This window comes from Penicillium canescens (genome assembly GCF_028828765.1).
Source record: "Penicillium canescens strain IBT 15451 chromosome Unknown utg000003l_segment0_segment0, whole genome shotgun sequence".
NCBI lineage: Eukaryota > Fungi > Ascomycota > Eurotiomycetes > Eurotiales > Aspergillaceae > Penicillium > Penicillium canescens.
In genome coordinates, this window is record NW_026703965.1 from 4,118,229 (window position 1) to 4,143,594 (window position 25,366).

Sequence of the window (25,366 nt, forward strand, 5' to 3'; positions counted from 1 at the left end):
AAATGAATTCCAAATCAAGCGACAATTGTGCTAAGTGCGGAAGATAGTGGGCCTTGCAAACATATATCACAAGCTCCGGTTTGGAGAACAAACTCTTCATAAAAGCCTGAGCGACTTCTTCTCTACCGTCTGACTACAAAACTCATTATCTCAGCGTGACTCATATTCAACAATGGGTGGAATTCGAAAACTTCCGCTTACTGATCAACGACAAAGCTTTCGGAGCCGTTTACAACGTGCACTGTCCCTGTCATCCTCCGGGTCTGAGGATATCTGGAGTCCGCCAAGATCCGCGGCAGGTGATACCACGGAGGATGAGTGTTCTCAGGAGGACGACTCTTTTGGCAACCACCGCCACGAAATCACAACGGATGATGGCCAGGAAAGTCCTCCACGCACCAGGAGTATGGGCCCGAGACCAGAAGAAGAACTGGAAGAACCCGGACAGGATCTCTCCGAAAACTGCAAAATGATCATTTTCCAATGTCTCGCAGAGTGAGTCAATCCGCTCCCCAGGAATGATGTTTGTGGTACGTCTGCTTACAGCATTTAGACTAGATGTCCGAACGAAGTCAGTCGTGCGACCCACCAGGGAAAGAGCAAACACTGATTATTTTCCAGGTCCATGCAGACTTCATTGAATAACCAGAACAGCTGGATTGGAAATATTCGCAGTGATCTGGAGGACATCCGCAGTCGGTTGGCGGTTGTGGAGACGGCTATGGAAATGAGGGCTAAAGAGGGGGAGAACAATGCTATTGAGGGTGATACATCTAGACGATCGCTTCGGTCGCGGAAGTGAGTCATATCGAAATGGATATAATGAAATTATATCTTTAGCCTAGACCCAGATGCCAGCCCTTGTTAGCTAAGTTATCATTATGCCGTTGTGCTTTGCTAACAATTATATTTCACCTTGGCAGACTCTCGCTTAAGTTGTATATAACTGCAGCGCTGCGGGGCAGGGGAGAAAGCGTCGATGGAAATCCGGTGAGATGAACTTCCTGTCCTGACCGGCTCGAAGTCGCAACCTGATACGATAAACATCCGATTAAAATTTTTGGAAGTTCAATGGCCTGGCAATCATTTCAAGTCACACTGCATCGCCCACCCGGGCTGTGGGCCCCTATTTCTAACCACATTTAGCGGCCCTGGAGCAATCTCTCTTCCGTCCAACTGGCAGAGCGATAGTCTGATAATCTAACTACGATCTTACGTGAAAATTCGTTCTACTATAGCGGATGATAATCCAATAGATACATTTGTTTTCTATTCTGCTGTTATCCTGGGATGGCGATGGTGTTGCTAAAGATTAATCCTTGAGCTATATACCTGCGAGGTGGTTATATGAAATTGACTATGAAGTTCCGCCACTGCCAAAGCCGTACTGTACCAAACTCTTAGGTCTGTCGTGGTTCACACCAGTGATTCATAGTGGTTGGTTGGAGCTGGCACCTGCTGAGTAACAAGTGGGTAATTACTCGATGAGGAGAATCCGGGTAGGGCATTGTGACCCAAATTCCCCAGCGGGCCGTCCTGGTCGGGCCAAGTTCCGTGAATTACTTCAGATCCAGGCAGGCACGACGCTGGTCTACGATTCTGAAGGGCATCGATCGTGTTCCAGAGCCGAGTGGTCGCAGATACCAGCTCACAGTGCGTCTGACGCAAGACCGGCTGAATATCGTTCCATGAGACCTGATTCTGCATGGTGGCGTCAAATGAGTCCTGCTGCTGCTTGATTTGGCAGAGTTCTCTTTCAAGCCTCCGGTTCTCCTCCAAGGCTTTGTCTTTTGCTTCGATAGCCTGCTGTAGGTTCGAAGTTTCCTGGGCCTTTTCAACGTGCAGACGCTGCACCAACTGGGAACCATGGGCTCGCTCGTCGTCCATTTTCCCAAGAGCTAGTTCAAACTCTTCTTGAATCTGGTCCATCACATCCAAACATTGTCGATGTGTCGCCTCATAATCTTTCTTCCGGGCGGTTTTCGTTATAGAATGTCCCTGGAAACGCTCGTCAGCCAAGAGTACATTATCGAAGGAAGATCGCATCATGTCTTTCGGTGCAGAAAGGTACGAATAACTGTAGACAAGATAGGGAATGACATACCAGGTCTTTGCGTAGCTTCGCCACTGGATTCAGAGTATTACGGTCCGCCTTGGACGTAGAGACTGTCGACCGAACAGAACAAGGCGAACCAGCACGCGATCTGCTAGTATGAGACTTTGCTTTGGTAGCACCGCGTCCTGCACTCCGAGAGGGCTTGGAGTCATTTGCCATACTGAATCCTTCCGTTCGAGGGATTATTGTTGGTTGTTGGTTCAAGCAAATTGCGGTCAAACTGTAGAACACGAATGATCGCAGTACATGTAGCCTCCTGGGGAACAACGATTTTAAAGGTTTAGGTGGAGACCAAAGCAAGAGATCTGAAACGAAATGAAAACGCTGTGCCCTTGCCAAGACTTTGTTTGCTGGCATCTGGACCTTGATCAGAGAAGATTGAGTAACCATCTGCACACCGGACTGGACCCTATGGGGTGCTAGCGCGAAGTGTAAACAAGAAAAGGATAAAAAAAAGGTAAAAAGGAGAAAAAGAAATCCTGCCGGTCCATTGTGGAGGAAGTGATCGGCCGGCCCGCACAGAGAACTACATCCATGCAACCAGTTGTGTCTCAATACAGGCTACATTTGAAGAATGCGTGTCGCTCTTACACCCGAGAAAGACTCTTTGCCCTTAGGTATAATCCAATTGATGTCTCTTGCACAATTCTGCATAAATGGCGCCATCCTGTTAATAGCAGCGACCTTCCCCCGTCACGGCCCTCATTGATGAACGCTGTTATAGCAGAGGCAAGATCTAAATTCTACAGTTCCACTGTCGACAGAACCAAAGCCTGGTTTCCAGAACAACCATATGAGCCATTTCAGCTACCAAGGCTCACGATTTGGTCCCTTGTCAATCGCCACCTCGTTTGCGAGATTGTAACGCTATTATCACAATCCTGATGAGACGTTGGAAACAAGGGACTCCCGTCGGACCAATCGAGTAATGCGCATGAATATGGACGGACGCTGGTACAGTTCTACAATGAAACACCAGCGATGACCCATGGGACAGTAGATCAAGGAGGTTCTATTTGTGGCACTCAGAAAAAATTTGAAGGACTTGCAAAGGTCCGGACACGATCCACAAGCCCAGACTGGCTGTTGTCGTGCGGGTAGGATGGCTTTGTTGCTGAGGAGTTACGTTTTGGGCAGGTGAGGTATTTGGAATATCACGCAGTCTTTCCAGAATAGAATGATACACAAACAAGATGTGTGGTCATGGTTTCCTAGAGCCCTTCGGTCATCCGTCCCTTCTGTTTCTTCGTCTATCTAATTTACAGAACGTTCTAGAAGCTATGTATTTCATTCTGCATCAGCCATCCCCAAATAAGCGTATTCCCTACCTTTCCGATATTTACTTCCCTACCCTTGCTTCAATTTCCGCGCTACTCCGGTATCACTGACAGAGCTTATACGTGTTTATGCCAATATTGGATGGAACAGAAAAACCCTTGTAAACATATTGTCCGGTGTTTGTACTAAAAGCCGAGAAACCGACTGGCTTTTGGAAATGAAAGGAGTCGGCGTTGTGGGACCGAACTTCTATGGGCCCGGAATCTTACATTCTTAGCACTCTTCCAACGTTGCTAATACTCAGGATCGCGCGACCAATAATGTTCATAAACACCATCGTAGCCATTTAATCACATACTCTATGTCAAAGGCCGAAATCGTGATGAGTGCGGTCCATTTGCTCCAGTAAATCAGTTACACTGTAGCAGCAGCCGTAAGCATGATAGATCTGAAAAGTAAGTGGAGAAGCAGACGGGAGATCTAGATCGGAGCTTAAACCTAATTGCCATGAATCATCGCAGTATTCCGAACACGCGGTTCCGTGACATAAAAAAATAATTTGTCACGATAGTTTGACACTTGGTCACCGACCGTGGATCCTGCTCTGCGTTCCACGGTTGTTATGATAGAAACTTTTAATATGATTTGGATGGAAAGGAACCTTTGTTCCAGTTGAGTGATAGCATGCCGTTATTAGACTGGCTGGGAAAAACCCCTCCCACCAACATGACTGGGCTGGGATTGAGGTTCAATCATATGCTTCGTAGCTCTACGGTATAGATAACTCTGTTGTCGACCCACCCAACCCATTCAAGGCTAGAATCCTAGTTGATAAGTGTTCTAAGAACTTTGGAGCTTAGGAGATCACTAGCTATTGTGTCATGATTTCATTGTGAGGACGCTCACATCCTGGTTCAATGAAACAACCCTTAAAAACCGCTACTGATCCCATCCATCAACTCAAATAAAAGAGACATCTTTGTGCTCGTGCCAACTCCTATCAGACCATGGATACAGTCATCACCAGCCTGCCCCCCAAAGTGGGCGCCATTCTTATGGATAATATATCCATCATTCAAATTGTATCCATGTTCTCGATCGGCGCGTACAATGCCGTTGAAACAGGGATCGTCACATTTGACAAGTTCAAACACTACCGCAGCCTATATTTCTGGAGCATGCAATTCGCATCCTGGGGCATTCTTGTGCACGCCATTCCTGCCATGGCACGATTCTTGTCTCAGTCATCCAATCTCGCGACGTCCATCCCCTTCATAGTCGGATGGCACGCTATGGTTACTGGCCAAGCCCTCGTCCTCTACTCGCGCCTGCATCTCGTTTTCGCCGATGCGAGAAAGGTGCGTTGGGTCTTGTGGATGATACTCACGAACTTTTGCATCCTACATATTCCAATGACCGTCTTATTCTTTGGCCTCAACAACGGCAACGCACGCTTTGCTCAACCTGCCGCGATATTCGACCGAATCCAATTGACGGGCTTCTGCATCCAAGATTTCGTTATCTGCGGCATTTACATATACGAAGCAGTTCATGCTTTCAGACTTATCAGTGCGTTCCGAGGTCGCGAGAGCCGCAATGCCATCATCCATCTAATTTGCATCAATATCATCGTGGTATTCGTGAATATTCTCCTCCTGGTGGCGGAATACAAACTGCACTACATTCAAGTGAGCTTCAAGACTGTGGTGTACAGCGTCAAGCTGAAGTTGGAGTTTTCTGTGCTCAACCGTCTCTGCTCGGTGGCCGTCCCCTGCACCTGCCAGAGTGGATCCGGGGAGCAGCGCCGATCATGTGATCTGAATCACTTTGATCGAAACCTTCCACGGTCATCTGCGGAACCAGAGAGGACAATGCAATCTGCGTCGACTTATGAAAAGATACAGCGCCGTTTCAAATTGCCAAACTTGGTCCATAGGTACCACGGGGCGAAGAGCTATTTGTCCGGGAAGAAGATCATTCCCTCCAAAGACAGTTCGTACTCAGAAACATTCCCCGAGAGCCATTCAAGCACCGGTCCGACTGGATCATCGGAATCTCTGCCGTCACTGGAACTGAGTCTATCTGAATTCTCGCCCAAATTCGATGTCTAAGCATCCTGCCAAGAATGCAGGCTGGGTCTCGTTGAACTTGCTAAGGACTGAGCAGCTTGCTGCGGGCTGGTGGTGGACATGGATGATCAGACATAACCGTGCTAGCTAGCTAGCGACAGCTCGGCCGTGACGCTTGATTTGAAGTCTTTCCAGACGATGTAACTGGTGAATATTTTGGAGGCAATGCGACTCTGCGCTTGATAGGTGAAATGTGGTCGATATCCATACGTCGGAGCGATAGGTCAGTGAGAGACATGGAGAACGGGGTGAAATAAAAAAGTAATATACAAGACTGTGAAAAAGTGGAGACAGGAAATTTGAAACAATAATTGTTCTCTTCACACCCAGTTTTGGCGTCAAACGATATTTGGCATTATCCTTCCGGTTCATCCGACCGGATGTAGTCTGGCCTAGCTGCCCGGCTATGGCCCTGTAATGCTATTCTGTCTACTAGTGCATGGGCACTAGATCCAATGAACAGCATTCTTATATGGTAGGAGAGAGCAAATGCGAAATACTAAAGAGTACTGATTGTCACAGCTTTTATTATGTGAGACGGGGAACTTATTGCACGTCCTTTCGTCAACCTGTACTTTCATATCACGCAATCCATGGACCAACTCTATCGTACATTGCTATACCACATCTACATGGAACTTCAAAATCTGGCCAAAGCAGCAATAACGCGGTTGCTTGGAGAAACCTGTGCTTATTTGGGATGTACCCCAGACAGTCCCTTTTTCGAAGTGAAGCCATAGTGCAAGAGAAATCCGTGGGAGATCAACCGTTTCTCATAGCAAATAGAAAGAATCAAACAAAAGAAACATTTCGGGAATAATCATAGTTGCAAGATGGTCGACTGATAATTCGCGAGGTATCCTGACGAAGAACATTCAAATTGAAGGTGAAATTTATTGATAACATGACAAAGTCTCACGATTTGGACTTTGGGCCATCTAGAACCTTCAGGATTGGTGTAGGGTGATACGATATCTTGAGATCGAGTTAATATCTTCATAGCGACAACATCGATGATAAAGAGGAACTTACTAACTGGTTGTCAGAGAGAGGCCAATTTGTTGAGTTTGACGTCAGAACATACATCTTCCCAGATTTCTTCATGCGAAGAATGAGATGAATGTCGGCATCGCATTCCGTGGTGTACTCAGAGACTTTTTTGAAAAGCGTGTTTCTTCGCCTGCGCGCTTTTTGATTAACCGCGTCTGTTGGGTTTGATTTCGGTTTTGGTTGAGTGGCCATAATTGGGGTTATCTTTTTTACCGAGAGCAGTGTTGAGTCGAGGAAAAATCAGACCGACATCCGATTTTCGAGTTTTGTAGTAGTGACTTGAAAGATCAATGGGGTCGCATAGCAGCTCTGCATTCTTAAGGGAACGTAGGGCAAGAACAGCAGATTAGTAGCTTTGTTCTTGTCGCAGAAAGCCATTTCTATCCGCTTCGTCGTTGATCTCATGCCACACCATGCAAGGAACGGTGAATCATCGCAACCATGTTGATCGAGGTCTTCCACTTCGTTTCCGTCAACTTCAAGGTTTTTATCGCTCATTTAAACAATGCAATCAAACAGGCCCGTGGCAAATAACGCATCGTGAACTTCCGCAACACTATTTTGAGCAGGAGGAACAACGGAATTAAGCTGGCCGGTACTTTTGTGATGACAAAAATCCTAAGCGGTCTCAACAGTTCAAGTAACCTCGATTTCAAATGCACATTGGCGACAAGAAAAGAAGTTCCACTCCATTGGCCGTTAGCTGTCCGAACCTCAGCCCGGAATTGCGCCTTGGTCTGGGCTTGATTTAACCGTGTCGGCAATTGTGAGATGCACGTAAAATGCGCGCTCTTCACAAGTGAATGAGTCACCATCAAAGTCGTCCGAGAACACGCCCATAGAGTTGCTTGCATTTTCTGCCGTGTTACTCGCCAGAGTAGATGGTAGCGCTGCCAGACAATATGTAGACATTCGCCTTCTTGTCCCGGAAGTATCGATAAGTTACCGGCGACAGCAGAAATTGACCGTAAAACGACAAACCGGTATGAACTGGGAATTGTACAAATGGCCACTATCGAGTCAATGACCAGGACGCCATATGTAGATACGATACCACTGTATCGGTACAGGGCCACATCCTAGCTGCTGTGTTTGTCATGGCACTTAGCCCTGTAAATGAGCTTGGTGAGCGGTGGGCTTTTACCGCCATGCAGTAAACAGATTATAGCGGGTCGATTGTGTTCGAAATTGAATCAAGCGAATAGACTACACGTGCTACATCAAATCTGATTCTAGTGAACGAAGCATGACAGCGATTAGGAATGCAAACTAAATACCTGATGAGGAACAGAAAACAAAAACAACAATTATTGAGTGGGAATCTGTGAAACAATTCCAAAAGTCAGTATGCCGGAACAGGCCATCTCCTGCTATACCGTGTGCACCTTTTTCTTTGGTATCTTTCATCAACTAGCCAGCAGGAAACATAGAATTGTGACCTTTTCTCGAAATGTGATGCCTCCACGCAAAGAGCCAGCCCCGATTCAGTGCGTTGTAGCTCAACAACGAGCATAGTAAGTTTTGATACCGTGATATGCAGTCTTGTTCGCTATACTAACCAACAACTTCAACTCCCCTTCGCTGGACGTTCGGGTGAATGTCTCATTCTGTCACATTAGCTGATGGCATGATGTGCATCGGGATGAACCTACCTGCAATAGTTCCTCAATGGAGACACTTTCCAGCTGCCGAGGTAAATTTTGGATCTCCTGTTCCCACTCGTAGGTCCGATTCTTTAACATCAACTTGGTGACGATATCGGCTAGAGCGCATAATTTCATCGTAGCGGAATTCATTTCCGATTGACTGATTTGACAGCTACTCTCAGCGCCCCCTAGTGAGCGTCAGTCTCTTATCGAACGATATCCACTAGGCCAGGGGGTATCTCACTAATCTTGACATCACCAGACTGTGTAAGCAGAATCGTCTCCGGGCCAAGGGTAGCGAGTGCTCTTCCGAGCTCGCGTAGGTATTGGATGCCTTCTAGTACCTTTTCTGGATTAGTGGGGAATGATCCCAAAGCATTGTAGCATTGCTTGACATACCGGTCTGACAATGCTAACAATCTCATCAGCGGTGATCGAGCAGCTGGAGGCTAGAATGTGATCAACTGACACTTCAGTTGGCTCCCACACCAACATAGATGATGTGTCATGGTGGTAATATTGAAGCAGTTTTGGAAAGCTGGGATGGCAAATATGTCCCATCAGTTCTAGTAAGGCTGCAGCGGGAGCCATCTGTTGTTCCAGTTGCTGAATATGAACCAACGTTCCTCTATTTGCCCTATGTCGGGCAAATACTAGAGACCGATCTTGCAATGCAGCAACGGGTTCGAAAATATCAAATGGGTTCTGGTTAAGGTGTGGAATCCTTGCATCCGGGGGATTGGGCCGTGGCTTTTTTGATCCGAGGGCGATTGCTGTTGCGTTCCTCATCTGACTCGGCGATGCATTCATATCCGCCGTGGCAGTTGATTTTGAATCTAGTTGGCTTTGGTGGAAAGTCGATTCATCTATCCAAACGGTGGGCGGTCGGCTGTGTTTGTCCCGATTGCGTTTCATCATTGTGTGTGACTTTGGCGAATTATGGAAAGTACAGTGGGAGACCTAGGGGGAAGATGGATTTTATAGCTCTAAAGCTTGGTTTCCATGTACCTCTTTAGCCCTTGTCACGAAGGTCTGTTGGTCGCGACATCATATTATCACGTCAGTGCGACTGAAAAGTGATACCCCTCAAATTAGTAGCCTATGGTTGTTGGACTATATCTGTCAAAGTCAGTTGACAATTAACAATTTTGCTGGGTTGCTTGCTTTGCATCAAGAAATATCTCTTGAATAGTATTTGCCCCCAACGAATCAACCATTCGTCTCTTATGGCGCTCAAACCTTGGCCTTCTTTGATTTCAGATGAAAGATTACGCATTTCGTCCAAGTTACTTTAAGTGATGGCAAGGCCAGGATTTGTGTACGTACCTAATATAAGCGGTGAATAAAGCCAAACATGTTTACTGCCAACAAAGAGAAAAGAATCCCAGAGCCTCAATTACACGAGATCAAATACAGTTGCGTGTATATCGAAGTGTCTTAAGAAGTGGAATCACTATCCTATGAAATGCCCGGTATATCCTAGGAGCTACGCGGCATAGGGTCTCCTGGCTTGCTAACAACACTCTCCTCGGCATGATTGTGGCGAAGAACAGCATCACTCCTTCAGATACCATGGTCACATATGATGTTACCCACATTCGTTACTATTTGCGCAGGCTCTTATGACATGGGCATAAATGTATATAGCCGTGTCACAGGACCGCCCCCCACCCTCGCGGGTAGGGGGTGTCCCACAGCCATAATGCAATTAACAGCCATAATGCAAATTTTCAATTTCTTCAACTTCTAGCTCACTTTTTAGACGTATAAGGTCCAGAATCCAAGAAATAAAGCCCATCAATAGCCTCATTAGCCAATAATGTATCAACCTCCTCATTTTCAAGTGTTTCCTCCAATTCCTTAGCCGCCAAATCGGCCGCCATTTTCTCTGCGTCTTTCCGCCAAGCACGAAGCTTCGACTCATCTTCTTTCTCACACCTTCGCTGTACTAGCCTATTGCCTGAAATCGATGAAAGGGGACTCTTTGTAGCACCCTTCACCCATCGCTTGCTTTTTGTAGGTTTTTTCCCAGGCGTTTTATGGCTAAGGGCGCGCGCAAGACTCATCTCAGCAAGTTCCGCATTGTATAGAGACGATTTTCCGGCATCAATTGCGCGCCGTAGATGCTTCCGAATTTTATGTAAATCAGGATTCGGGTTATCAAGTAGCGGGAAAACTGTCTTCTCCAATTTTTCAATACGCGCATAAGAATTGGGCGGAGAATTGGTCGCTGAACTTGGGAATTCGCGGGTAGGTGACGGCTCGTCGTACATACGTAAGGTCTCTTCGTCCGAATACTGCCCTAAATTACCCAAAACTTGTGTCGGATCTAGTGGCCAGATACCAGTAGATTTAAACGAGGTTTGGATAGTTTTGGACTTTAAGGCGTGGCGTCGGACGGCGTCAATATTGCGGAAAAAATCGCGTTTTTCGTTGCTTCCACCCCACGCCACAACCTCAGTATTCGCCATTTTAAACTCATGTTTTAGGCTTAAAAAAGCCTCAGCATCAAGGGGCTGACATATATGAGTCGTGTGAGGTACAAAATACCAAGGAATAATCAGGTTTTCCTTACAAAAATCGAGAAATTCGATAGTTGTATGAGACGTATGATTATCCATTAGCAAAAGCCTCGGTCGCCCACGTCGTACGCGGTTTTTTGTGGCTTCATGAAATGAGCATAGCCATCGGTAAGCAGTCTCACTATCCGTCCAGCCACTAGACGTTAAGTGGATAATTTTGTACGCCGAAGAAGAGGTTGACATATTACTATACCAGTCTTCCATGTGGACGCTACCTTTGACTAGAAACCACGGAAACATCACCCAGCCATCAGCGGCAATACATTCAATGCCAGTAATAGTTTCACCTCGATCTCCAGTAGCAATACTAGCAGTTTGGCGCGTAGAGACGACGTGTTGGTTAAGTCCTTCTCCATTTTGGAAGCCGGTTTCATCCCAATTATAGATCTCATGAGGTTCAAAACCATGCTCACGGTAGAGACACTCAAGCCTATCATACCAATGGCTAATAACTCCAGGGTCCTCAGCTTGAATTCGTAAAGACTCCTTTGATTTTTGGGTAATAAGCTTGATGTGTGGAGGTAGACGCCGTATAAGCCGATAGCTATACATTGAACTAACAACTCTCTCCGAACCCGCTATTTTCAACAGGCGATTTGCGGCAATTTCAATATCTTTTGCAGTTGGAGGTGTATAGCAAGAATTTAGCACTTCGATCCAGCTAATTAATGCATTTTCCTGATTCGAATTCAATGCATTATTGGTGGTAGGGCGATCGGAGAGAAATGTCTGTCCGTTTTTGCGACCGCGAAGCTTCGAATAAGACACGCGATAATGGTCCGCAGCCTTACGTAGAGATGAAAATTTTCGCGTAGTATAAGCATGTAATGCCTTAGCTAGCAGATCCTCTTCATCACGAGCTTTTTTAGGCATTTTTGGTGGGTAGAAATACGCGTAAAAGTTGAAAAGGTAGGAAATTTGCATTATGGAGGTTAATTGCATTATGGCTGTGGGACACCCCCTACCCGGAGGGTTGGGGGTCGTCCCGTGACACGGCTAGCACAAAAGCATGGAGACTTGCTGTAGTAAGTAATTGTGAGATGACGACAAGGCTTCCTCAATTCCTAGGAGTACTTGTGGGGCACAGTCCAGGCATTGCAAGGAGGGCTGTGAACTATACTCAGTGTGCGGTTTGTCCTGCAGATTGTAACATAAATAGTGCTCTTTTGCTCCGTAGGATCCGACTAATCTCATGCGCTCAGCAGCAATCCGACCCCTCCAAGATGACATCTGAGCGTTTGATCTCTCGAGCACTGTTAGCTTATACCTGGAAGATATCTGACCGCCGCTAACATTTGGTAGACCGATAAAAGACCTACTCCTGCCCCCAGAAACTGCCGGACAGCAGCAATGGACCACTGAGTCCCCAAAATCTATAGAAGCAGCCATTGCGACTCGGAGCGCGGATCCTGAAGAGGAGAAGCCAGCCCTTCCCGCTAATACGAAGAGGATTCCCTTCAAATGGGATAACTCCGGTTCAACCGCCGCAGCAAATAAGCGGAAGAACCAGGCTCAGGCATCACAAAGGCGTCGCAATCGAATCAAGCAGAACGAAAGCTTAATGGCAGATGTCGATGCGTACTCGAGCGAGGTTGGCAAGCTGTCAGACTTGGTGTTACAGCAAAGAGCTCAATTGCTTATCCTGAATGAATTCAAGGAACTGGTGTTGGCTAAGCAGACAGAGTGTGCCCTGGAAGTTCTGGATGGTCGTCCACAGGTACTTTCCACTTACGTTCCCCAGCTTCGAGTTCTGCTAACCACCTCCATAGCCACTACTGTTAGTTTCTAATACATACAGGTCCATAAAACACTTTGTCAGATACTGTGGCAGCTACGTTGTTTCAATACCGTGGAATGACCCGTGCATGGACTTTGAAGTATACTACAAGGATGGAACAGCAGGGCAGGTGCGATGGCGAGTAACGATGCCATTAAAATTGCAGGCCACGAGGTATCTCGACGTCCAGGAGGATTCGCAAAAAGCCGAGCTTGCTAAGGGGCTGTTGCCTACGGTAGAGTGGACGTTTTTCGAAAGTCTGAACATCACCAAGACGAATTCTATGCTCTTGGAATTTGAATAGGACGAACTCGCATTTGGCCATTCAGAAAGACGCAGCAAGTGTTTCCTAGAGTTGCACTTTTTCTACAGGGTTGGGAAAATAGAATAGCACTCTGATTCTCAGTTAATGAAGCAGGGCATCTTTATCCTCACCGGTAGGGTCCTATCCTGCAGACTGATTAAAGGCCCCACATGAATCATAGACTTTCACAAATAATCATCGCGATGAGTAGAAGCAGATACCATAAGCCTAGTCCTCGAGTTGCTGCCGAAGATGCCACAACTCCAGACGCTTCCGCAGGTCTCGTAGGACCAAGTTGTGTAGGAGCAGGCAAGTCAGATACGGTACCAGCCTCCACCGTACTAGCCGTTGGCAGTGTGAATGTCGGGATTATCAAAGTCAATGGCACGAAGGCATTGTTCCAGGCTATCGTTCCGGTTGTGTTCGTGCTTTGAGCGGTCGCCATTTTGTTTCCGCCCCAAGCGTCAGTGGTACGGTCGCTCAGAGTGTTATCGCCTGCAAAGTCTTCGATACTATAACTTGTCAACTTTGGAACATAGCAATGTGATTGGCTTACAGCAAGCTACTTACTGAGTTTGTGCATGTGATGCTGGCTGAGAAGTTCTGATGGGCGTTCAGACTTGGCTCAGCAGGGCAGTTGCACCAGCTTCAATTGATCCAGCTACACACTGGTACGGCTTCGTTACCTAGACCTTACCTAAGCTGTTAGAGACATCGTGGGGAACGAAATCTGTGTGGAATTTCTTACCTTGTCCTCTGGCGAAACCTGGTTACTGGCCTGCGTTTCACGTGATCTGTGTATATTATCGAGGAACCAAAGGTATTCCAAGTGAATAAAGTGAGGGACTCAAGAAGGAAAATGGCCTCATATTTATGTTGTTCTTTCTGTTAATTTGCCTTCACCTCTAAACCAAATCAGGAGAAACGCTTGAGCCACCGCTTTCCCTTTCGCATGGACGTCAACAGTAGGCTATATCGCTGCGCTAAATAGAAGGTCTCAAAATGAACCTTGTCTGCAAACCTCCTCAGGCGCATTCAAGTTGTTGAGCTTGTTATACCCACTGTGTGCTATGCTGTGTGCTATGTATTTGGAAGCTAGTCACCTCACCACTCTCACCACTCTCACCACTCTCACCACTCTCACCACTCTCACCACTCTCACCACTCTCACCACTCTCACCACTCTCACCACTCACCACTCACCACTCTCACCTTCTCATGTTGCCATGCTCTAGTATGGGCTCTTAACTCCCTGGTGGATTTTATCGTCCCATTTGTTTGCTTCTGTTGTGCATCAAAGCGCGATAGCTTGGGAAATCGAGTTAGCCACTACTAGAGTACAATCAGGTAAATCTTTCCGTATAGGAATAGCAGATTGATATCAAATGTAAGAAGGTATTACCTCCCATTGGCCAAGGTTCTCATTTTCGTCATCGTAGTTTTCATAACTAGCGGCTACGTAAAGTTCGTCATGGAGTAGGGGTATTGATATACAGTAAAGATAGAATCAGACGCCTAGAGACTTTCAGGCAGGAAACATGAGTCACGCACGATCATTTCTCCCTGGCCGCTTTGTTTTGATTCTGGACTGCCAAGAGAAATTAAAAGGAAAAACAAAGAGTGTCAATTTGGAACAAAAGAAGGCTATCTATCGGTTTAACATCTATCAATCTACTTATCAATTTATTGACTGGCAAATTCAAACCCCCAATTTAACGTTCACAGCCAAGACGAAAACAGGGCCTTAATGGGCAGCGACTGCTGCTCCTGGTCGTTGGCCAACTGAAGTATTGACCGAGCCTTGGGATTGCATATTCTGGGCAATTGTGTCCCGGTACAGGTCATACATGGCTTTGGCCACCGTAAGGCGTGATTCTCTCTGCATATCATCCAGATCATGCCATCCCTCCGCTTCCTCCCTTTCTGCAATGAATTCCGCTTCCGTGCGTATGGCTCTTTGGCCAATTGCGACGTTGGATTTGCTCTGCACGTTGTTGGTGTTCAAGCTCAAAGCAGCGCCGGAGGAAGCCGGATTGTGAGGCGCCTCGTCTACGTCGAGGTTGATTGGGTCGGTTGGCGACCCCTGTCCCGGATGCAAATTCTCAGTGGAGGAAGGGGGCGCTTCATGTTGGCCTGCAGTTGAGAGATGGATTGCAGGTGAATTGAGACGTTGTGTAGGCTGTCGCTCAGGTGATTGCCTCGCTGCTGAGCCCAGTGGGCAAGGGGTGGGGGACCGATCCTCATTGCCTCTTCCAGCGTCGCTCTGGAGCACGCGCAGATAGCGTTCTTCTTGTTTGTCCCAGACCTCTTTGATTTTTGCTTCTGCCGCCTGCTTGCTATTACAAAAGCGAACGAAATCAGATCTGGGAATCCAAGAACAAAGACCTTGCATTTTGTCGGTATCTTCCGACTTCAAGTTCTTCCATTTGATCTTCAGCCAAACACATGGATCAGACTTGTATGTTTTATTCGGATCTTTTCTTTCCTCCGACGCAACCCCGTATATTCCAACAACATTGTGTTTTGTATACCGCCAGCTTCTGTTCCCTGGACCATCTTTGAGCTGGGAGATCCGCAAAGTTCGATCGGAAATGTTGTTCATGTCGTCATTGGTATATCCGTTTCTGTATTTGGCTTTGTATCTGGCTCCATGGCGAGGTCCGTACTGGAGGATGACGAACGTTGATCGTCGAAGGGTTCCCCATCCATCCACAATCCCGTCGCCTTCCTCGTCATCGTTCGATGGATCGAGGCTGGCTAAAAGCTCTGGGTCTCTGGACTCGCTAGCACCTCGGGCTTCCGGTGACAGATCGGTTCGATTTTGTGGATGACCGGCCATAGAGGGGCGTTCATGAATATTCGAGCTTGACCCCTCTCCAGCCTGATGTACCGACCCAGCGTCATGCATCGGGGTGTCATCTCTCTCGATAGACTCTACCACTGAGCTATGTGATGGCAATGAAGAATTGGCTTGGTCAATTGGACCAATGTTGCTAGGCTGATCGTTATCGTGTATGTCTGACGAGTTGTCTGTTGGACGAGGTCCTTTCGAGAGATTCACCTGTTCAGCTGCGCTCTTGGTCTTTGCAGAAGATATCGAGTTTCTTTTTGCTAGTTCTTCCATTTCAACAAGCTTGGAATGGTTGTCCTTGGGAAGAGAGCTTTTCTTTACTCCACTGTTGGAGGCCATTTTGGGACCAGGCCTGATGCTTTCCGTGAAAAGCAAAGCATTTACGCGGTTGATGGCAGATATTTATGCATTTCAGATATCAAGTCAAACCGTACTCAGGACATAGGGCCGGGATATTGATAGTGAAATACAAGTAAATGCGTCGGCCTCTGATTTCAATTTTATTGGCATGATGGAAAGCGCAACTGAGCATGAAGTTGCGTTCTAGCCCGTTCAATCCCTGCCTTGGAATAAAGAGGCTAGATGGCACACGCTTTATGCGTCTCTGGTGAGGTCTAAAGTTCAGGCTTTAAGTATGATCGCTTCGTCTAACTGGAGGCAACCTCCTCGAAGTTCACTTTTGGAGCCGCCCTTCCTTCAAGCATTGAATCAAGCCAGCACTTTTGTGAGCAAGATTGAGCAATCAACGTATGAAATTTTTAGCATCCTTGTTACTCGTGTGAATGTCATTTGCGGTGACTTTCAGTAAGCTGTTGCTCGACGAACCCAATTGTTCTGACCTCAAGGACTCATTTATTGATTATGTTAGATAGGTTTCAAAATGAGCAATTGAATCAAGCAAAACGACGGTTTGCAAAATGCAAAGTTTACCTGCTTTTTTTTTTGGCCTGCAAGTGGTTAGACTCATACAGAACCAGGTGTGCATTTGGTTTTTGAAATGACCTCTTTTACTATTACTGACTTGACCCGGAACTTCATCTAACCTCACATAAATGCGCTTTGTTCCTGAGTAAGAGTGGCGCCATAGAGTGCCATTTAGTCGATATTCAATTTTCTGCTCATTCAGAGCTTCTGAACGAAGCCCTCTTTTACGTTAAACATGCAATTTTACGCCATTTGCCCTCAGACTAATGTTGCTCCTTGACTTCAAGACAGAACTATATGCTGAATACTGTATTGAGATTGGAAAGCTAAACAAGACTTAATTCTGCGTGACATTGTAAACGAGCGAGATATCAGGAAATACATAAAAATCCACATGCAGATTCAGACTGGGATTTCACGACTTGACTCCAGAAGGAAAAGGGATTCTGCAGTACCAAAGTCAGGGTTAAGACTAAAATGAAGGATAAAGGGAAAGAGCAATCCCATTTCCATAGCGATAGAGATGCCCTTCATAGCCCTAAAAGCTCTGATATCACGTATCAGACGTGATCGAGGCTCGCGAACGTCGGATATCCTCATCTTCCTTTCTGATCCGCTCCAATTTGTAGAATTTGTAAAGCGCGAGAAGTGCTGAACAGATCAGAAGAGTTGCTCCAGTAACAGCAGTTGTTATAATAGCCATTACCGACCAATTCCCACCTTGCGACGTACAGACGTTGACGACAGTGGTCAGCAGTCCGGCAGCAGCATGCAGGCATAGGGGACTAGTTCAGCGTTAGATTTGGATTTGGCTTCTCAAACCTCTCAAGTGGGATTTTCTCACTTACACAAACACTTTGTTAATCAGCCAGGGGTAGTTTCCCCTGAGCTTTGGGACGTGCATCAGCCACATGAGAGCTGCAGTGCCACTAGCAAAAAGGAAACACGCAATAGCGAGTAACGGGGGGTTCTGGATCATATGTAGAGCGGTACGGCCGGCCTTGTTGGTTTGCAACGTCTTTTCAACCTGGCTCGAAGTCTGCAGTGATGTGAACGTGCCGGGAACGACTAGATAGCCAGCAAGCAGCGCCCAGTTAGCCACACCAACCGTGATGCTGAAACGCATATCCATTTGTGCTTCTTCTCTGAGCATTCTGGCATACGTAGTTTCGTTGGCGTGATGGATCTGGTTGACTCGACACAGCCCCGTAGTTCCACTCGACGCTGAGCGCGATGGAAGAAGTGCGGGCTTCAATCCAAGAAAGGGAATCGTTTTCGATCCTATCTTAGCTGGCATACATGTATGGCTGCCCGCAACAGACGCCATGACCGAGAAAGTTAAGGGCTAATATGAAGAGAGCAAGTCCGACCAGGGAAATTGTGAGCACTTTGTATGGTCGGTAGTGAAAGCTTGCTACAGCTAGCTCGACAGGTTCTACTGTGAGAAAAGTCGCATTTTTCACTTGCGGTGAGCCATGCGTGATCTGATTTCAAAGCCAAAAACGAATGGCTTCAGCCAGAGCACGAAAGTTGCTGCGTACTTGATTTAAGCGGCCATCATCTACAAATTCACTGTCAGGAGGAATTTGAAGCTTGACATGTTTTCTGTTCAGATCGGATTCTGAGGCGGCACAAGAAAATGCCAAGTTTAATCTGGGTGTGGAGCCATCCTATAAAGTCCCCGGTAGACTCTTTCTTCTTAGATCTCCCAAGATATCTAATGGCTGCCTGGCTTGACCTCGTCAATGAGCATGAAGCATGGAATCTAGTTGATACCAACCGCCTCGAACAACTAGTGCAGGAATTGCCCTATCCGAAATGTCAATATCCCTCCCTGCTGTACTTTACTGGAAATTCAAACCGCATGAAGGCCTTACGGGCTCTATTTCCCTACAATAATATCACACGAAAAGGTCCTGGAGGATTAGTCCGTCTCCATCTTAGCACCAAAACCGCCCATACACAGAATCCTATATTATTTGCTGAAAGCAGTCTTTGCCTCGAGCAAAGCCTGGGCGATTCAAAATGGCTGAAGCATTCAATGACAAAACATCGAACCTTCTCAGTGGCGAGTGCAGAAGGGAAGTTGTCCTCCACAAAGCTACAGCAAGAAGTCAAGAGACAGTTTCTTTTGCCATGGAGCCAAATCCTGTGTTTGTTCCTCGATTCCACCTCAGACATCCAAGCCGCAAGAAACTTGTTGCAGCAACCACGTCGACAGCTGACCATTGGCGGTAAATTGATTCCATCTCCCATGCGGATAGCCATTGTTGTGACCAACGGCCAACAAGCAACCAAAACCTTCGTCCAGGAATGCGCACAGCTCCAAAGCCTGACCAAGACTGGAACAGTCACTGTTCTCGATCTGAGTCCACGTAGCGGACTGTCTAACAGTGTCGCTTTTGAGCCACTGCACACCTTGATCCTTGACCAGCTCAACGCGAGGCTCCCAGACAATTTTCCGTCCATTGTCAAGACAAAACAGTCGTAAACGTCCAGTCTGAAAAGCCTCTTGATCCGCGATGACAATATACGTCGCAAAGGTGACGTTCGGTGGAGGTTTCGCTAACTCTCCAGTCATCTTAACTAGACTCTCTCTCCATCCATGGAGGCATTCCTGATCCCTTGTTTGTAGACTTCTGGCGGACGATGCTCGAAAATGTTTTAGTTTACTCGGATCATCAGATCGTCGCTTGCGATCAACGTGACCAGCGACCTCAGGCATGATTTCGTATACCCGCTGCCAGTCTGGGCCAAAATTAAATAAGTACGGATCGTTGAGACATGCCCACCAGGCGTTTTCTTCGAACAGATCGTTTTTATGAATCCAGCCCTTAAGCTTGCCATCATCGTGTGGGTTATAATGGGTCCTAAGAAAAACAAGCACGTTATCCTTAGACATATAGTATGCTTTTCGACGCAGGTCGTTATCGGATCGCCAGGGTTTAAGAATGGTATCAATCTCCTCTGGCGTTAGCGTTCGCGGAAGGGACTCATCCAAAGAAACGTATTCTTCGGGAATCTCATCAAGTTCAAGAAACCGGTTAAGTAGTCGCCGCCGCTGCTGGCTAGGTGCGTCGGTCGCGGAGTGACTCCAATTTCTCTGTTGAGCTGTTAGCAAAGATAAATCGTAAATAAACAGGTGTATTGTATATCTCCTACAACCAAATATTGTTCTATGGGCAGCGAGCCCCATGGAGGAATCATTTCCCAAGAATGAGAGCAGTCATCGGCCATCGGTATGACTTTATTTGCTGTGTGCTTATAACGGTGATCACCGTCGATAGATGTCTCGAGTAGAAAAGCCTGAGCAAGGAGGGGCAGGTGTGAAGTACGATAGCAGCCGAGTTTTCAGATAAAACTATCCGACAAATGAGAGTGAGACGTATTTCATTCGGCCCAGTGATAGGCATGACGGTTGAATGACATCAATCCGCGTGATAAGGTTTTCAGTTAGAGTAAAGTATCCCGATGGCCTTGATACAGCATATTGGTATTCCCGGCCTATTCTTATTATAGACCAACGAGTCTTGGCATTAGGGTCAGAGAAATAATCAAAGAGTTTAGTGTGGGTGGTTGCATCAGTTTCGGGACGTTCTGTACCTCCACTCCTCGATAGCAATTGTGAATACGTTGATAACCCCATTCAATAGAACCTAGTTCACATATGTTCTCACAAGGCAGGGGTAAGTTCTGTGGACCTTGCCATAGAGGAATAGTAGCAGTAGCAATAGTAGCAGTAAAATGGAGACATAAGGGGCAGAAAACTATTAACACTGAAGACACGTATAAAATACGACCAACCAATTTAGCGTGTTTAGCAGCTTGTGTATCAGGCAGGCGGTAGAGGCGGTGAGAAAGTGGGTCATCCAGGCGTGTTAAAAGCGTAAGACCAGTCACCGTAGGTCGCAGAGTGCTATCGATTTTCCGGAGGTGACCGCCTTTGGATGAATCGAACTTGGTTCCGTCACTTTACTCTCTTAGGTTCTTTTTCTAACCCTATTTTGTACTCACCCCGTGTCGGACACAGCAAATTGAAAGAACCCAAATGCCTTGAAATAGAGCCGATCGGCGAGCCAGCCTAGACATGCAGCGCATTCAGTACTACATCTCTTTTCATATTGCAGGCCCAAAATGTGATTACACTTGTCCTTCCACGTCAATTACATAGTTTGAGGTGCGGAGACAGGTGAGTATAGAAACTAGAGATGCTAAAGCCACTCAACTATCAATTTGGGTTTCATCTGTGGGACGCTGGTTCCGGCGTACCTTTGACAACACGTTGGATATAAGCTTGGCATCCTCGCTATTGGCCCTTGAATGTATTTGCTGCTGCACGGCTTTATAATCTTGTACCTGAGAAAACAGCTGTTCAAGCTTTCTGTTGAAATTGTCAATGCAAGTAATACCAGTCCTTGCAGGAATATGACCTACTTCTGTGTGTCTTCTTGGTTATTTTCCCGATACCAACATTTCTTTTGAGAGGTCTTACAGCGCTGACATTCAGGACTCTCACCACTGCACCTTGCCTTCGTTAAATGGCAAGGGCCACATGCATTTGACACTCTCCTGTTCGACAACGCCGCTTTGTGTAATCTCGGGATACGTCTTTTGAAATTCACCGTTTGAGCGGTGACTGAGACACCTGGTTCAACGTCAGCGAACTCGGAGGGATTTAGTGACTCGGAGACAGGGGTGATGTCTGTCTTGGCGCTCTGAATAGGAGACTTGGCCATGCTTAGCGAGTCAAGTGACACGGTTTCTGATTCTTGGGTAGTGATCGAGGTGAGGTTCGTTCGCGACACCTCTACTTGCAGCTGAGACAGATGGGGATAGCCATGATCCCATATCGCTGAGCATGCCAACGATCTACTGAAATTATTTGGGGGCGTTGGCATACGTCCCGCACTCGGTCGCCTGATCTGGTAGTACGACGATGCCGTATGCGCGAAATGCAGACGAGGGAGTAATTCTGGCATGGGGTATGGTAATGGACTATTGTTGTCCAAAGCCTCCCGAATAGATGGAAGCGAATGTAGTGGTGTCTTATTGTCTTTGTCGTCCTCATTCTCCCGAAGCGACTCCGGTGATGAAATGTATCCAGTGTGTGGCGCATTTGTGGCTGGCGCATAGGAGTAGGTTGGGAGCGATTGTCCAAAGGACGTTGAGTTGGGATCCATGAGAGGGATGTAGGCAAATAATGTTTACCGGCTGACAATTTCTCCGTGAAGCTTGGGTTCACGGGGAGAACAATAGCAGCTTCTGGACTAACTATGTCAGCTTCACGGAGTACCAGTGCTCAACTTTCGCCGGTAATGAAAAAAACAGCAATAGATAACAACGTGAACTGAAGGGAGTAGAGAAGCATTTGCCTACCCGGGTAGCTCTTATGATGCCACTGCAGCCTTCTATTAAATATTGAAGGAGTGTAGGCGAAGGCTGCGTGTAACGGGTCGACCAAAATGCGAGAGAAGGGGCGATGGATTTTGCCGACCTGTTATCAGTTTTCCCTTTTGTTTGGCTTGTTTGCATGAAAGGTTCGGACCGATTCTACTAGGTTTCGTCAGCTTTGAATCCGTTCATATTGGCATTTACCACGTCCCTTTGTATAATTTTCCTTGACTTTATCCGGTGCTATGCTGTACCCGCGTATTGGCCATGTGCACCAAGTTTGACCAGAATATCCACAAGCTCTTTCTTGTTCCTAACGGCGAGCTCCTCGGTCACCCAGGCAGTGGACGAATTCGTCTCATCCAAGATGACAAGCATTCAGGAGCAGAATGTGTTAGGATTACCAATTGAGTGTTGGTGAGTTCATATATACCTGTGCCAGGATGCCAGCTGTATGTCTGTGGTATTGAAACCTTGGTGGGAGACTGGCACCCTGCCTTTCAGCCATTGCAATGGCACCACACAGTAAATTGTAATGACAGAAAAGCATTTATCTTCGGAGTTTGTCTGTTTCAGTGGGAATGGATAAACGGGCAAATAAAGTAGGTCGGCAGGCGTGGTGCAGTGCTATACGAAAGTTGAAAAGATATATCTGATGGGTAACAACTCGTTGAGACTTAGTAACATTACCAAAGGCCAAGGTAATGTCCCAGCTCTTCCGCGTTCATTGGCCGCTGATCCTTGTTCTTGCGAATCCCACGTTAGCCACCCGACCGCGACACTGTCTCAGGGCCGTGGCAGAAATCATACTCTAATACAATTTGAAATTCCTATAGAGCTCGCCTAGTCAAAAATGTGAATTCTAACTGACCCTACGACCAAAGAATATTGAGTTTAGCGAGTCCCTTTTTAGGCGGTGTTTCTGGCTCGAGGTCCTCCTGACAGAGGTAGAACTGGATCAGACCGACAATTGGAATATTCTCTAAGGCGATGATTCGCGTTCTCTTCCACAATTTGTAGCCGAGATATAGAGCCAGGACTATTGGAATATTGATGTATGCGGAGATAAAAATTTGAGTATCCCAGTGGCCGTGGATGAATGTGCTGAAACCACCAGTGAGAAGTAAAAGGATGAAGAACGTAAGCGAAGCCCAGGTGAAGTAGGGTTGAAAAGGGGCCGCCCATGGAAGCTCTCTGTAGCGGTCGATCCCTTGTTTCTTGCAACCGTAGTAGAATCGGAGGTATACGGTGCAGGTGATTCCCCAGTCGACTAAGGTGGAGATCGCTACAATATCGCGCAGCCATCCAAAGACCATGCTTGCTGAGTTAGAGAGGGACATATACCCCAAGCACATAAAGATCCCGAGGAGGCTAATAGCCACATAAGGGACGCTGAACCGGTTTAATCTTTTGAAAACCGAGGGAGCATGTCCATGGACTGCCATGCCAAAAAGAATCCGAGACCCAAAAAGGATATTTGAATTGCCAGCAGACCACGCCGAAGTAAGGATGACAGCATTAATGACTGAGGGTGCTGACTTGATCCCTGCACGGTGAGCGGCAATAACAAACGGGGATTGAGAAGCTGTGCCAGACAAATAAAGGAGTTTGGGATCATCAGAAGGAACAACTAAACCAACCATGAAGATTGACAGGACATAGAAGAGGAGGATGCGGAACAAGATGCGCTTGGTTGCTCTTGGTATTGCGTGCCTTGGAGATCTCGTCTCAGCTCCGGGAATAGTGATATTCTGTATTCCTGCGTATGCATAGATGCCATTATTCAGACTTGACCAGAAACCAAGAAACCGACCCAGAGAACCTTTGATACCCAGATATTGAACAAAAGGCCCTGGGTTTCTCCAGTATCTAAAGCCAATAGATTCACCACGTGGTCCTCCACCACATGTAATCACAAGCGCCATAAGGTTTACCCCGATGATCAGCAAAATCTTCAGGGTCGCGAATGCAAACTCGAGCTCCCCGTAGAATCTGACGAATACTAGCGCAGTAGCGAGCACCAATATGCTGAAGACAGTAATCCATATTGCGTTGTTAACGGTAATCCAAAATTCAATCAAGACCGAGGCTGCCACGATCTCAGCAGGAATAGCCACCAAGTATAAGTACACTTGATTCCATCCGTTCGCAAAAGATATCGCAGGGTCGAAGAAGAATTCTGCATAACGGATGAGACCTCCACTGAGAGGCACTAGAGCACCCATCTCCCCAACCACAAGGACGACACCAGACACAGCGAGGCCAACCATAGTATATCCAAGGAAGGCACCTAAGGGGCCTGCTGTTGCAATTGCTTGGCCAGAGCCAAGGAATAGACCTGTGCCAATTGTGCCAGCTAAAGCAATCATCTGAATGTGCCGCTGGTGAAGACCTTGCCTGACAGCATATACTTCTCTGAAGCCGCGCTCAATGCTTTCCATGTCACCATCAGGTACTGTAGAGCCTGCTTCTTCTGTAAGAGGAAATCCCGATTCTGTTTGAGTTGGCATAATTGCAGAGAGTTGCTCAACAGAAAGTGGATACGGGCCAAAGAAGTCGTCTCCGTGAGCTAAGATGGAAGAGAAGGGTTTTCTTCGGATGACGTAAAGAAGTGTGACCATATGGCCGGCCAATCAAGGTTGCCTTGGTGGTTCGCAATCATTTAAGGTTTTCCTTGGCGTCTAGGCTATTCGGAACCGGGGCTGCACCGACGGTCAAGCTCATCTTGCGGAACGCCAAAGGCAGTGTGTCTAGGAGCTTTCGAGAGCCAAGACACTTCTCGAATTACAATCGAATCGAATGGTGTGTGGCGCTCACGATTCGAGGTTGTCGGGCTGGGAGTTGTTGGGTTTGCTCTTGCCGCGGTTAGAACTCTTCAAATAAGCATCCAATACCCCAACACGTTCGACTCAAATATCTTCAGGATGTAGTAGTCTCTTGCCTTCCATCTACGGGCGCTTCGGGACTCGGCTGTTACTCGTCATGAAGAAAAGCAAAAAAGTCAATCGAACCTTCCTACGCATGCTCCGACAACAAGTTTGGCCTAAAGAATAACTTGACTCGTTGTCGCACGGGATAGTCAGTATGCCGGCATCCAAAAAGTGAGGCATTCAATGTGCCACATGCTCGCATAGCTCCCCAGGAATGACTACGGAAGTAATAAGGAAAAAGGCACGACGGGTGCGACAGCGTGCTGACTGTACCAGGAAGGGTGGAACCTGTCAATCGATCAATCAATCAATCAATATTCAATTAACCTGATGCAGTCTAACTAGCTGTGTAATGACTACGAAGGCGCTTCATTCCAACTGAAGCAAG

At 46.9% G+C, this 25,366-nt stretch overlaps 3 protein-coding genes across 3 annotated transcripts; all 3 read right to left on the bottom strand.

The window, feature by feature from the left end:
* Positions 1 to 1,416: 1,416 nt before the first annotated feature.
* On the bottom strand, positions 1,417 to 2,653 carry N7446_004991 (uncharacterized protein; the record flags this gene model as incomplete). The annotated part of the gene is made up of 2 exons (XM_058513739.1): positions 2,105 to 2,653; positions 1,417 to 1,998 (listed from the first exon to the last, which is right to left on the bottom strand). The coding sequence occupies exons 1-2, from the start codon at positions 2,504 to 2,506 to the stop codon at positions 1,417 to 1,419; spliced, it is 984 nt and encodes a 327-aa protein (XP_058375068.1). The 5' UTR covers positions 2,507 to 2,653.
* A 16,177-nt stretch (positions 2,654 to 18,830) lies between these two features.
* Positions 18,831 to 21,837, bottom strand: N7446_004992 (uncharacterized protein; the record flags this gene model as incomplete). The annotated part of the gene is made up of 2 exons (XM_058513740.1): positions 18,831 to 19,760; positions 21,280 to 21,837. 2 exons carry the CDS (start codon positions 21,835 to 21,837, stop codon positions 18,831 to 18,833), a joined length of 1,488 nt encoding a protein of 495 aa, XP_058375069.1.
* Positions 21,838 to 22,920: 1,083 nt separating this feature from the next.
* On the bottom strand, positions 22,921 to 24,558 carry N7446_004993 (putative amino acid permease; the record flags this gene model as incomplete). The annotated part of the gene is made up of 1 exon (XM_058513741.1): positions 22,921 to 24,558. The coding sequence occupies one exon, from the start codon at positions 24,556 to 24,558 to the stop codon at positions 22,921 to 22,923; it is 1,638 nt and encodes a 545-aa protein (XP_058375070.1).
* Positions 24,559 to 25,366: the final 808 nt, after the last annotated feature.